The following is a 13,120-nucleotide window of genomic DNA, read 5'->3' as shown; positions in this document are numbered from 1 at the left end:
ATATGTGTGTGTGCTTGTGTGTGTGTGTGTATGTGTGTGTGTGTACATGCATGTGTGCATGTGTGTGTGCATACATGTATATGCATGTATTTATGTGTGTATGCATGTATGTGTGTATATGTACATGTATGTAAACGTGTATGTGTATGGATGAACATGTGTGCATGGATCTACATATGTGTGTGTGTGTGTGTATGTGAGTGTATTGTGTGTGTATGTGTGTGTGTGTATGTGTGTGTGTGTGTGCATGTGTGTGTGCATACATGTGTATGCATGTATGTGTGTGTATATGTGCATGTATGTAAACGTGTATGTGAGCGTGGATCTACATGTGTGTGTGGACGTACATGTGTGTATGGATGTACGTGTTCATGGATCTTCATATGTGTGTGTGTGTGTGTGTGTTTGCTTGCATGTGTGCAATGAGCAGTGCTCAAAGTATGCATTGAGTACTGCACAGAACCTACGTGCATGCAGTGCAAAGAGCAATGCACAAAGCCTGCAACAATGCAGTGCAATGCACTGAGCAATGCAATGCACGAGGCATGCAGCAATGCAATGCACAAAGCCTGGAGCAATGCAATGCACTGAGCAATGCATGAGGCACGCAGTAATGCAATGCACAAGGCCTGCACCAATGCAATGCACTGAGCAATGTGACACACCAAGCAATGCACAAGACATGCAGCAATGCAATGCATCGAGCAATGCACAAGACATGCAGCAATGCAATGCACTTAACAATGCACAAAGCCTGCAGCGATGCAATACACTGAGCAATGCAACACACCAAGCAATGCACAAAGCCTGCATCAATGCAATGCACTGAGCAATGCATGAGGTATGCATTAATGCAATGCACAAGGCCTGCATCAATGCAATGCACTGAGCAATGCAACACACCAAGCAATGCACGAGGCCTGCAGCAATGCAATGCACTGAGCAATGCACCGAGCAATGCAATGCATTGCATCAATCAATGCAATGCCCCACGGGGACCTTTGTAGCCACGTAGTGCCACGACAGCGCTGTGCTTTATTCAATATATTACATTTGGGTCATTAAATAAGATGAGCTGCCCCACAACCAACGTGGGCTGTGGGTGCAAAGGGATGCAGCGACCACAGCAGGAAAATGCTGCTTTGCTTTTGATTTGCTTTTTGTTTTTTGCTTCTTTTTGCTGTTGCATTTCTCTCTCCCCCCTCCCTCATCCCCCACTTTGGGGCTCACTGCTCCTCTTTGGGTTGGTGCAGGTTTTGCTGCAGCTTCTGCAAGGATTTCTTGATGCGCAGAGCTGTGAGTCGTGCTGCTGGGCTCTGATACCAGCACTCCTTCATCAGTCCCGGCAGAGCACGAAGAACCTGGGGGGCAAAGGGGGACAAGGGGGGGGCTGAGGGGTACAAAGTGCCTGGGGGTAAAGGGGGGGCTGGGGGGTCCTGGGGGGCAAAGGAGGATGGGGGGGTCCTGGGAGTACAGGGGGGCCCTGGGGGCAAAGTGGGGGCTGGGGGGGTCCTGGGGGCAAAGGGGGACAAGTGGGGGGGCTGAGGGGTACAAAGTGCATGGGGGTAAGGGGGAAGTTGGGGGATCCTGGGGGGCAAAGGAAGATGGGGGGGGTCCTGGGGGTACAAAATGCCTGGGAGTAAGGGGGGCCCTGGGGGTAAAGGGGGACAAGGTGGGGGGGGGTGGGTTGAGGGGTATGCAGTGTCTTGGGGTAAAGGGAGGGCTGAGGGGTCCTGGGGGGCAGAAGAGGATGGGGGGGGCCTTGGGATACAAAGTGCCTGGGAGTAAAGGGGGGGCTGGGGGCAAAGGAGGACAGGGGGCATCTTGGGGGGCAAAGGAGGACGTGGGGGCCCTGGGGTAAAGAGGGGACTGGGGAGTCCTGGGGGGTGTGTAGTGCCTGGGAGCAAAGGGGGGATGGGGGCCCTTGGGGCAAAGGGGGGCAAGTGGGGGGGCTGAGGGGTACAAAGTGCATGGGGGTAAAGGGGGGGCTGGGGGGTCCTGGGGGCAAAGTGGGGATTTGGGGGGTCCTGGGGAGCAAAGGATGACAGGGGGGTCCTGGGGGTAAAGAGGGGACTGGGGGGTCCTGGGGGGTGTGTAGTGCCTGGGAGCAAAGGGGAGATGGGAGCCCTGGGGGCAAAGGGGGACAAGTGAGGGGGCTGAGGGGTATGGAGTGCCTGGGGGCAAAGGGGGGATTGGGGGGTCCTGGGGGGCAAAGGAGGATGGGGGGCTCCTGGGGGTACAAAGTGCCTGGGAGTAAAGGGGGGCCCTGGGAGCAAAGGGGGGTCCTGGGGGTAAAGGGGAACAAGGTGTGGGGGGGGAGTTGAGGGGTATGCAGTGTCTTGGGGTAAAGGGGGGGCTGGGGGGTCCTGGGGGGCAAAGGAGGATGGGGGGGGGGGTCCTGGGGGTACAAAGTGCCTGGGAGTAAAGGGGGGCCCTGGGGGCAAAGGGGGGGCTTGGGGGGTCCTGGGGGTAAAGAGGGGACTGGGGGGTCCTGGGGGATGTGTAGTGCCTGGGAGCAAAGGGGAGATGGGAGCCCTGGGGGCAAAGGGGGACAAGTGGGGGGGCTGAGGGGTACAAAGTGCCTGGGGGTAAAGGGGGGCTGGGGGGTCCTGGGGGGCAAAGAAGGACGGGGGGCAAAGGGGGGGCTGAGGGGGTCTTGGGGGCAAAGGAGGATGGGGGGGGTCCTGGGGGTACAAAGTGCCTGGGAGTAAAGGGGGGCCCTGGGGGCAAAGGGGGGATTGGGGGGGTCCTGGGGTAAAGAGGGGACTGGGGGGTCCTGGGGGGTGTGTAGTGCCTGGGAGCAAAGGGGAGATGGGAGCCCTGGGGGCAAAGGGGGACAAGTGGGGGGGCTGAGGGGTACAAAGTGCATGGGGGCAAAGGGAGGATGGGGGGGTCCTGGGGGTACAAAGTGCCTGGGAGTAAAGGGGGGCCCTGGGGGCAAAGGGGGGATTATGGGGATCCTGGGGGGCAAAGGATGACAGGGGGGTCCTGGGGGTAAAGAGGGGACTGGGGGGTCCTGGGGGGTGTGTAGTGCCTGGGAGCAAAGGGGAGATGGGGACCCTGGGGGGCAAAGGGGGACAGGGGGGTCCTGGGATTAAAGAGGGGACTGGGGGGTCCTAGGGGTACAAAGTGCCTGGGGGCAAAGGGGGGGACAGAGGGGGTCCTTGGTGGTATGTGGTGCCTGGGAGCAAAGGGGGGATGGGGGCCCTGGGGGTAAATGGGGACAAGTGGGGGGGGCTGAGGGGTTTGCCCAAAGTCTCACCGGGTCTGAGAAGAGGCGGTTGGGCACAGTGGGGGTTCTCTGCTCGATGCAAACCACCTTCTTCATGTCCTCGAAGCTGGGATCGCTGGGCACCGCATCGAAGAAGGGCGGCCGGTACTCCTCCACGATGCCTATGGGGTGAGGGGCTCAGTGGGGTGGGCTGGGGGGCACAAAGGCTCCAGCCCTATATGAGGGTGTGTGGGGTGCACAGTTCTGATGCTCTATGGGGTCTTAACGGGATGCTTTGGGGGCACACAGTCTCCAGCCCTATGTTGGACTGTGCTGTGGGGGCTCATTAGGGTGGTCTGGGGGGCAGAAAGGCTCCAGCCCTATATGAGGGTGTGTGGGGTGCACAGTTCTGGTGCTCTATGGGGCCTTAATGGGATGCTTTAGGGGCACAGGGGCTCCAGCCCTATGTTGAAGTGTGCTATGGGGTCTCATTGGGGTGGTCTGGGGGGCATGGGGGCTCCAGCCCTATGTGGGGATGTGTTATGGGATCTCTCATTGGGGTGATCTGGGGGGATAGGGGCTCCAATCCTATATGAGGGTGTGTGGGGTGTGCAGCTCTGCTGCACTATGGGGCCTCAATGGGATGGTTTGGGGGTTCAGGGGCTCCAGTCTTATGCTGGGGTGCACTATGGGGTCTCATTGGGGTGGTCTGGGGGGGTTAGGGGCTCCAAACCTATAGCAGGGTGCATGGGGTGCACAGCTCTGCTGCTCTATGGGGCCTCAATGGGATGGTTTGGTGAACATGGGCTCCACCCTATGCTGGGGTGCACTATGGGGTCTCATTGGGGTGGTTATGGGGGGGAGCAGAGACTCCAGCCCTATATCAGGGTGCACCATGGGACCTCATTGGGATGGTCAGGGGTCTCCAGCCCTGCCCTCAGCCCCTCTCCCACCCGACCCCGCCAGCCGGCCCCACTAATCCCACTTAGTGCCTCCATCTGTCCCCACACATTGGGTTTAACCCCCCTCTGCTCCCCCACCCCACACACCCACAACGGGACTCAGGGGTCCCATTGGCCCCCAGCTCCACCCCCACTCACCCAGGGACCCTATGGGGGTTTAAACTTGGGGGGTGCTGTGTGATGGTCACCCCATGCAGTAATTCAGCGTAAATACTGAACCCAAAGGAGACCCTGAGCGGTCAGTGGGATTAACCCAACCAGACTGTGCCAGAAGGGGGGGGGGGTCCTTCTGCTTCCAGCACCCATCAATTAATTAACAGCACTAATGGGCTTTGGGATGGGTTGGGATGAGGGGACCCCCGTGGGGACCCCACTGCCCTGCAGGTCCCATTGGAGCTCAGCCAGCCGCCCCCTGGATGCTGCTTGTTTGCTAATCAGCTCCCGAACAAACAAAGCACTGATTGAGCCTAATGGGCCCTTTAATCAGCCAGCCGGGTGCTGACACCAGATTACAGTGTTTATAATTTACAGCTAATCTGCAGGGCCAGGGGAAAAAAAAAGGGGAAGAGGAGGAGAAGGAGGAGGAGGGCTGGAGGCTGAGGCTGCTCTGTGCTCACCATTGACTGCGGTGCGCCGGGTGATCTCCCATAGCACCAAGCCATAAGCCCAGATATCTGTCTTCTTATAGGACTCGAAGCAGTCGGTGCGGATCTGCTCGCTCAGAACCTCCGGGGCCATGTAACGTTTGGTGCCAACACGAGGGTTGTGGCCAATGTCCAGGTAGTCGCTGCCCTGGGAGTGCATGACGGCCAGGCCTGGGGGGGAGGGATGGATATAGGGTTGGTTGGATGGATGTAGGGTTGGTTGGATGGATATAGGGTTGGTTGGATGGATGTAGGGTTGGTTGTAGGGTTGGATGGATGGAGGGATGAAGAGGTAGATGGAGGGTTATATGGAGGGGTGGAGAGAGGGTTGGTTGGATGGATGTAGGGTTGGATTGATGGAGGGGTAGATGGAGGGTTATATAGAGGAATGGAGAGAGGGTTGGTTGGATGGATGTAGGGTTGGTTGTAGGGGTGTAGGGTTGGATGGACGTAGGGTTGGATGGACGAAGGGATGGAGAGTTATATGGAGGGTTATATGGAGGGATGGAGAGAGGGTTGGTTGGATGGACGTAGGGTTGGTTGTAGGGTTGGAGGGATGGAGGGGTGTAGGGTTGGATGGATGGAGGGATGGAGAGTTATATGGAGGGTTATATGGAGGGGTGGAGAGAGGGTTGGTTGGATGGATGTAGGGTTGGTTATAGGGTTGGATGGATGGAGGGATGGAGAGGTAGATGGAGGGTTATATAGAGGGATGGAAAGAGGGTTGGTTGGATGGATGTAGGGTTGGTTGTAGGGGTGTAGGGTTGGATGGATGGAGGGATGGATGGACGGAGGGTTGGATGGACGGAGGGATGGATGGACGGAGGGATGGATGGACGGAGGGATGGATGGACGGAGGGATGGAGAGTTATATGGAGGGTTATATGGAGGGGTGGAGAGAGGGTTGGTTGGATGGATGTAGGGTTGGTTGTAGGGTTGGATGGAGGGAAGTTTGGATGGATGAATGGATGGTTGTAGAGTTGGATGGAGGGATGGACATAGGGTTGGTTGGATGGATATAGGGTTGGTTGTAGGGTTGGATGGATGGAGGGATGGAGAGTTATATGGAGGGTTATATGGAGGGGTGGAGAGAGGGATGGTTGGATGGATATAGGGTTGGTTGTGGGGTTGGAGGGATGGAGGGATGGAGAGGTAGATGGAGGGTTATATAGAGGGATGGATGTAGGGTTGGTTGGATGGATGTAGGGTTGGATGGACGGAGGGTTGGATGGACGGAGGGTTGGATGGACAGAGGGTTGGAGAGTTATATGGAGGGTTATATGGAGGGTTATATGGAGGGGTGGAGAGAGAGTTGGTTGGATGGATGTAGGCTTGGTTGTAGAGTTGGATGGAGGGAAGTTTGGATGAATGAATGGATGGTTGTAGGGTTGGATGGAGGGATGGACATAGGGTTGGTTGGATGGATATAGGGTTGGTTGTAGGGTTGGAGGGATGGAGGGGTGTAGGGTTGGATGGATGGAGGGATGGAGAGTTATATGGAGGGTTATATGGAGGGGTGGAGAGAGAGTTGGTTGGATGGACGTAGGCTTGGTTGTAGAGTTGGATGGAGGGGTGGAGGGAGGTTTGGATGGATGGATGGATGGTTGTTTGTAGGGTTGGATGGATGTAGGGTTGGTTGGATGGATGTAGGGTTGGATGGAGGGGTGGAAGGGTAGATGGAGGGATGGAAAGTTGGTTGGATGGATGGAGGGTTGGATGGATGGATATAGGGATGGATGGGGGGCTGGATGGATGAAGGGTTGTATGGAGGGATGGATGGAGGGTTGGTTGTAGGGTTGGTTAGATGGAGGGACGTGGGGTTGGGTGGAGGGTTGGCTGGATGAATGTAGGGTTGGATGTAGGGTTGGATGGATGGAGGGATGAGGGTTGGATGGATGGGAGGCTGGCTGGCTGGATGTAGGGTTGGACGGATGGATGGAGGGTTGGTTGGATGGATGTAGCATTGGATTTAGTGTTAGATGGATGGAGGGATGAGGGTTTGGATGGATGGAGAGTGGGATGAAGGAATGGATGGAAGGATGGAGGAACATCTGGATGGATGAAGGAATGGATGCATGGATGGATGGATGGATGGATGGTTGGCACCATGTGGCCCAAAGGAGCTCAGTCTCACCCAGGTCGGCGATGCAGCACTGCCGGTTGCTTTTGACCAGGATGTTCCTGCTCTTCAGGTCACGGTGAGCGATCGCGGGTTTGCCCTGTGTGCCAAAGATCTCCACGTGGAGGTGGACGAGGCCACAGATGATGGAGGCTGCCAACCCCAGGCAGGTCTCCACATCCAGGGTTGTCCTCTGCAGGTAGTCGTAGAGCGAGCCGTTCTCGTGGTAGTGGGTGATGAGCCACAGCTGGGTGCTGGAGTTCCTCGAGGTCATATCGGAGGCGATGAAGCCTGTATGGGGAGAGGAGTTGGGTGATGGAGCCATGTGTTACCATCCCCGTCCCCACATCTCCCCACTCACCCAGGATGTTGTCGTGCCGCAGCAGCACCGTGTTGTAGATCTCGGTCTCACGGAACCACGACTGCTCATCCCGGGATGAGAAGATCTTGACGGCCACGTTCTCCCCTTGCCACACACCTCTCCACACCTCACCATAACGCCCTTTACCTGCCATGACCACAGCACTGTGATGCATGGACCCCCTCCAGACCCCAACCTTCACCCCATCCCAGCCCTATAGAATCACAGAGCTGGAGAACGTCTGGTCCAACCTCACCTCAGTCCCAACCATCAGCCAGTTCTTGCTGTGGAACAGCAATGGGGTGATGGAGGACCCTTTGTTCTTGTGTTGGGTTGACCTTGGCCAACGCAACCCCCACACACCCACCCAACCACTCTCTCCCAGTGAGACAGGGGAGAGCTCAGTGTCTCTATGGGGTTTTGGCAAATGGGGCTGGATCTCTGCTCTCCTCACCCACACACTCCACGAGGGTGATCTGCCGGGCCACCGTGCGCTGGACGAGGAAGGGCAGCCCTGAGCCGCTGCCCGTGGTGCAGTCATCATTCAGCAAATCCTATAGGGCCAGGACGGCAGCGATGTGAGATGGGTGGTCACCCCACACCCCCAGGACACCATGGGGACCCCAGGGAGCTTCCCCACCTCCAACGTGCTGTCTCCCACCATGGATGCCTTCAGCATCAAGTCCGTGTCCCCCAGGTCGCTGTGCTTGAAGAGGAGCAGCCTCTTGCGGCGATGCTGGGCCAACTTCCAGAGGAAGAGGATGGTGAGAGCCACGAGGATGAGGAGCGTCAGCAGCGGGACGAAGATCAGCAGGAGGAGGTTGGAGAGGGAAGGGGACTGTCCCAGGGCTTCTTCTCCTGGTGGGGTGAAGAATGAAGGTGGGGTTTGACTTGATGCTTAGGGTTGGACATGGAGGTGGGTGGAGGTCTTGGTGCCTTGGTCTTTGGGCTTGGAAATGGGGGTGGTGGAGTTCTTGGTGCTTGGGGATGGATATGGAAAGGGTGAGAGAAGGCAGAGGTCCTTGGGGTTTGGAATGGGGAGGGTGAAGGTGCTTTGCATGGGTAAGGTGGGCTGGCATTGGGGTCACCCATAGACGGCAGCTCTGCAGACACAACCCAATGAGAGGCGCTGGGGGGCACCCACCCCACACGGGAAAAAACAACCCCAGGGATACCAAGCAAAGAGGGGGATGACTCGGAGACCCAGAGACCCCATCCCCACATCCCCCATACCCCTCAAAGGGGACAGCCCAGAGCCTCGTACCTCTCAGGTAGATCTCCAGCTCAGCATTGCACATGCTGGCGTTGCAGCAGCGGATGCCATAGTGCTCCATCACGTAGGGCTTGCAGTTCTCCAGCAGGTGCTCTGAGAAGCAGCCCTTGTGCTGGGTCACCCTCCCTGCCTCCCTCCTCTTGCTGACGAAGCACACCTTGCCGGTGCAGGTGGGTGTGGGGCAGTATGGCATGTCGCACGCACATTGCAGCTCATCTGCGGGCACGAGGAAATCACCTTTGGGTCACAGGGTTGGGGACGTCATCCATCCAGCGTTGGGATGCTGTTGGCTTTGGGGTCAATGCTGTCCATGCCAAAGACCACCAGACCAACTTGAGACCACAAGTAGATGGGACCGTTGTCCATTCAACACTGGAGTGCTGTTGGCTTTGGGGTCAATGCTGTCCATGCCTAAGACCACCAGACCAACATGGGACCACCAGTAGAGGAGAGGACCATGGGGTAGGGAACCATTGTCCATGGGGTGCTGTTGGCTTTGGGGTCAATGCTAAAGACCCTCAGACCATATTGGGACCACCAGTAGACACTGGGGAGGACAGCAGGTTTGGGAGATCATCCATTTAGCTCCAGCCTGCATTGGGATGCTGTTGGCTTTGGGGTCAACGCAACCCATTGCCAAAGACCACCAGAACAACTTGGAACCACCAGTAGATGTTGGAGAGGACCACAGGGTTGGGGACCATTGTCCATTCAACACTGGGGTGCTGTTGGCTTTGGGGTCAACGCAACCCATTGCCAAAGACCCTCAGACCAACTTGGGGCTGTCAGGAGACACTGGAGGGGATCACAGTGTTGGGTTGATCATCCACCCATCCAGCACTGGGTTGGCTTTGGGATCAATGATATCCACGCCAAAGATGGACCAACCAGGGGCCATGCCTCCGTTGCACAGCTGGGTTTGCATCCTGCCCATGGGGAACATTGGACCTGGACTGTGGGATGTTGTTTTTGGGCTCATCCCTTTTTGCTGCTCTCCCTCCTCCCAAATTAGCTCTGCTTTTTGGCACGGAACAAAACCCTCCTGGAAGCAGCGAGTTCAGAGCGAGGGCGGCCAGACAGACAGCAGCAGGGGGACAGACAGACGCCCACAGTCCCACTATGGCCCCATAATGGTTCTCATCGAGCCAAGCTTTGGGTGATGGGGATGGGGAGGGGAAGGGTGATCCCAGCCTGGATCCCTGGGATTGAGGATCAGCTCCATTTCTGCTGGGTTTTAGTTGGGTTTCCCAATGGCTGTTGGGGCTGCTCCCATTTCTTGGCTACTCACCGGCAGCGATGGCCAACGAGAGGCTCAGCAGCACCAGCACGGCCCCACCACGGGCTCTGGGGGGCATTTTCCTATAGGAAGGAAAGGGGATGATGGGGATGATGTGGGGAGGAGGCAGTGGGGCAGCCCTCGGTGCATTGGGTTTGGGATGGGAGCAGTCCCATAGGAAGGGATGTGCTGCCCAGTGGAATCCAGCTCTGTAAATCTAATCTGTGGCCCTTCATGGGAATGGGGTGAGGGACCACGCATCCAAAAGCACCCATAGGTCCCCCCCCAAACCCCACATCTCCACCGCTGCCCCCCAGCTCCATTCCCATCAGTGCAAAGTTTTCCTTCTCCATTCCTTTCCATCTTATTCCTCTCTTTACACACCATTTCACATCCCCCCCCAACACCCCATAGACCCCACAGCAAACCCATAGACAGAGCTTTTCTCACGACCCATCCATGCCCCCTCCCTTCCCCTCTCCCCCCTCCCCAAGTCTCTCCCTCCGCCGTCTCCCCACTGTTCCCATATATATAAACACGGCCAAAGCGGCGTTTCCTGCAATTGAAGGAGCCCAACCCGTGGGGCCGGGACAGGAATCAAGATTGTTTAGATTCTGCCCTTGATGGGGAGCGGCGGGTCACGCAAAGCAGCGCTCCAACAGGGCTGGCCCTCCCCAAAATAGATCGCTGTGTCCAGAGGAAGCGCCGAGCAGAGCAAACCCATTGCGCCATGCGAGCGCACAGCCGGGATAACGGTGCAGCCTTTGCACCTACAAACACGGTTCATAGGTGGGCCGTATTTGCACACCCCCCTTGCACACCTCCATGTGTGCACCCCTCCTTGTGTGCATCTCTTGCAGGTGACTTCTTGGCCGCCTCCAGTTGCACGCTTCTCACACGGCTCCCCTTGCACAGAGCCCTCCTTGCACACCTCCATCTCCTTACGCACACTCCTTGCTCACACCTCCTTGCACACCTCCATCTCCTTACACACACTCCTTGCTCAGGCCTCCATGCATACCATCAACTGCATCTCCTTGCACACAAACTCCTTGCTCACACCTCCTTGCACACCTCCAACTGCACGCACCTCTTGCATACCTCTCCATGCACACCCACCATGCACACCTCCCCTTGCACACCTCTCCATGCACACCCCCCCATGCACACCCCCCCTTGCAAAACCCCAAGCACACCCCCCATGCACACCCACCATGCACAACCCCCATACACACCCACTCTTGCACACCCACCATGCACACCTCCCCTTGCACACCCACCCTTGCACACAGCAGCAGCAGCCCCCATTGCTGCCCCACACTCTGCCCTGCTCGCGCCCTCAGCCCTGCTTTGCACTCCCTGCTCCTTGTCCCCATTGGAAACAGACCCAGAACCACAAACCCGTGCTCACCCCCATCCAAAACCATCTCTCACCACCCCAACACGAGCCCCACTGCCATGGGGTGCAGTAGGAATGGGGCCAGATCCTGATCCAGCTGAAAACCCATTGGGAAAAGCAGCTGAACCCCCCCCCCCAACACACACACAGCCCCCAGATGTGGAGCTGCTTTGGGTTCCCCCCTGGTACTAAATGCAATGGAAGCTCTAAGGGAAGAAAATGGGGGTGAGGGGTGGGCAGGGGGCTGTAGGATGGCACCCAGTGGCCCCATAGACCCGCAGCATCCCAAAGTAAACCCCAAAGTCCCCAGTATTCACCTACAGGGAAGTAGGGTGAGCTATAGACCCACATGGGGCCACAGACCCATCCCTATGTCCACCCCAAACCCCCCGGCATTCACCTATAGGGATACAGGGTGGGCTGGGGGGGCTGCAGGACAGCACCCATAGACCCACAGCATCCCCACAGCCACCACAAACCCCACCAACACTCACCTATAGGGATACAGGGTGGGCTGCGGGACGGCACCCATAGAACCCCAGCATCCCCACAGCCACCCCAAACCCCACCAACACTCACCTATAGGGATATAGGGTGGGCTGGGGGGGCTGCAGGACAGCACCCAGTGGCCCCATAGATCCGCCAGCATCCCCACAGCCACCCCAACCCCCCCCAGCACTCACCTATAGGGATACATGGTGGGCTGCAGGATAGCACCCAGTGGCCCCATAGACCCACAGCCACCCCAACCCCCCCCAACACTCACCTATAACATCTGGGGGCGATTCCCAGCTCCGGATCCCACGTCCCAACGTCGCTCTCAGCCGGGGACACCGGCCACGTTACCCCACACCCCACAGACCCTCATAGGGCCACTATTGAGCCCCCCAGCCCTTAACACAACTCAGCCCCAATGCGGAGCGTTCTGTGCTCGGGATGTGGGAGAAGTCACCAAAAACTGTTCCTCCTCGCTGCCTCTTCCTGCCTGGCTCTGCTCCACCGCTCCCCGCTCATAAAGCATTTCCTATTGCTGAGCACACGGCCCCGCTCTGCCTCCCTTCCTCCCACTCATCGGCCCCATCCTGCTCTGTGTCCTCATCCCATTCCGGCCCTTTTCCAGCCTTGATTCATCCCAAATTTCCCAGCTGAATGGAGCCTTAAAGGGGAATCTGTGGGGGTCCCACACCCACCGCAAGGACGGCTTTGGGGTCAGCAGGGTGAGGGATGCTGCTATCCCAGCACATGGCCATCCGAGCCAATATATGGGGTTTGGGATGTGATGGAAGAACAAAGGGGTTGTCCCATTGCCCACTGCCATCCCCTGTGGCCCCATAAGGGATGCTGCGCCCCAACATGGGGATAAAGGGACCCCACGTCCCACTGTGGGATGTGGTCCTATAAGGGATGTTGTGCCCCAGACGAAGGGACCTATGGACACATCCCCCTCATGCCACTGTCCCCCATGTGCCACCAGCCCTTATGGCACTGGGATGCAGCCCCATAAGGACCCACAGACACACCCCCCAAGTGCCACTATCCCTTATGGCATTGGGACACAGCCCTATGAGTGATGCTGTGCCTCAGCCCCAGGACAAAGGGACCCACATCCCCCTCATGCCACTGTCCCCCATGTGCCACCACCCCTTATGGCAATGGGACCGGCCCTATAAGGGTCACTGTGCTCCATGCCCAGGACAAGGGGCCCCATGTGCCCCCACCCCTATGTGCACCCCTGGGATGAGCCCATTGGGTCCATTCCCACACTGCAGACAGAGGAAGCGTTCCTTCCCCTTTCTCTGCCCCCATGGTTGCAGTTTTGGTCACTACAAATGGGGTCACATCCCCCCCCATTCCCCCCCCCACCCCACATCACAG

The 13,120-nt window shown here is 57.7% G+C and overlaps 1 protein-coding gene across 1 annotated transcript; it reads right to left on the bottom strand.

Moving 5' to 3' along the window:
• Positions 1 to 1,015: 1,015 nt before the first annotated feature.
• ACVRL1 (activin A receptor like type 1) lies at positions 1,016 to 12,238 on the bottom strand. The gene is made up of 10 exons (XM_015886869.3): positions 12,012 to 12,238; positions 9,859 to 9,929; positions 8,562 to 8,786; positions 7,938 to 8,155; positions 7,752 to 7,851; positions 7,298 to 7,444; positions 6,952 to 7,227; positions 4,791 to 4,988; positions 3,263 to 3,393; positions 1,016 to 1,361 (listed from the first exon to the last, which is right to left on the bottom strand). The coding sequence occupies exons 2-10, from the start codon at positions 9,923 to 9,925 to the stop codon at positions 1,227 to 1,229; spliced, it is 1,497 nt and encodes a 498-aa protein (XP_015742355.2). The 5' UTR covers positions 9,926 to 9,929; positions 12,012 to 12,238; the 3' UTR covers positions 1,016 to 1,226.
• Between the last annotated feature and the right edge of the window lie 882 nt (positions 12,239 to 13,120).

Source organism: Coturnix japonica, unplaced genomic scaffold, assembly GCF_054131305.1.
Source record: "Coturnix japonica strain WE unplaced genomic scaffold, WE-NBRP24 Scf075, whole genome shotgun sequence".
Classification (NCBI taxonomy): Eukaryota; Metazoa; Chordata; class Aves; order Galliformes; family Phasianidae; genus Coturnix; species Coturnix japonica.
This window is presented reverse-complemented; position numbering and strand designations above follow the sequence as displayed.

Excerpts from the sequence above, each read along its gene's own strand:
- ACVRL1 (XM_015886869.3), bottom strand. The coding sequence starts at position 9,925 with ATGCCCCCCAGAGCCCGTGGTGGGGCCGTGCTGGTGCTGCTGAGCCTC. Across the intron at positions 8,156-8,561 it reads GCTGGAGATCTACCTGAGAG|GAGAAGAAGCCCTGGGACAG; the intron begins GTACGAGGCTCT and ends TCACCCCACCAG. Across the intron at positions 7,445-7,751 it reads CACCCTCGTGGAGTGTGTGG|GTAAAGGGCGTTATGGTGAG; the intron begins GTGAGGAGAGCA and ends TGGTCATGGCAG.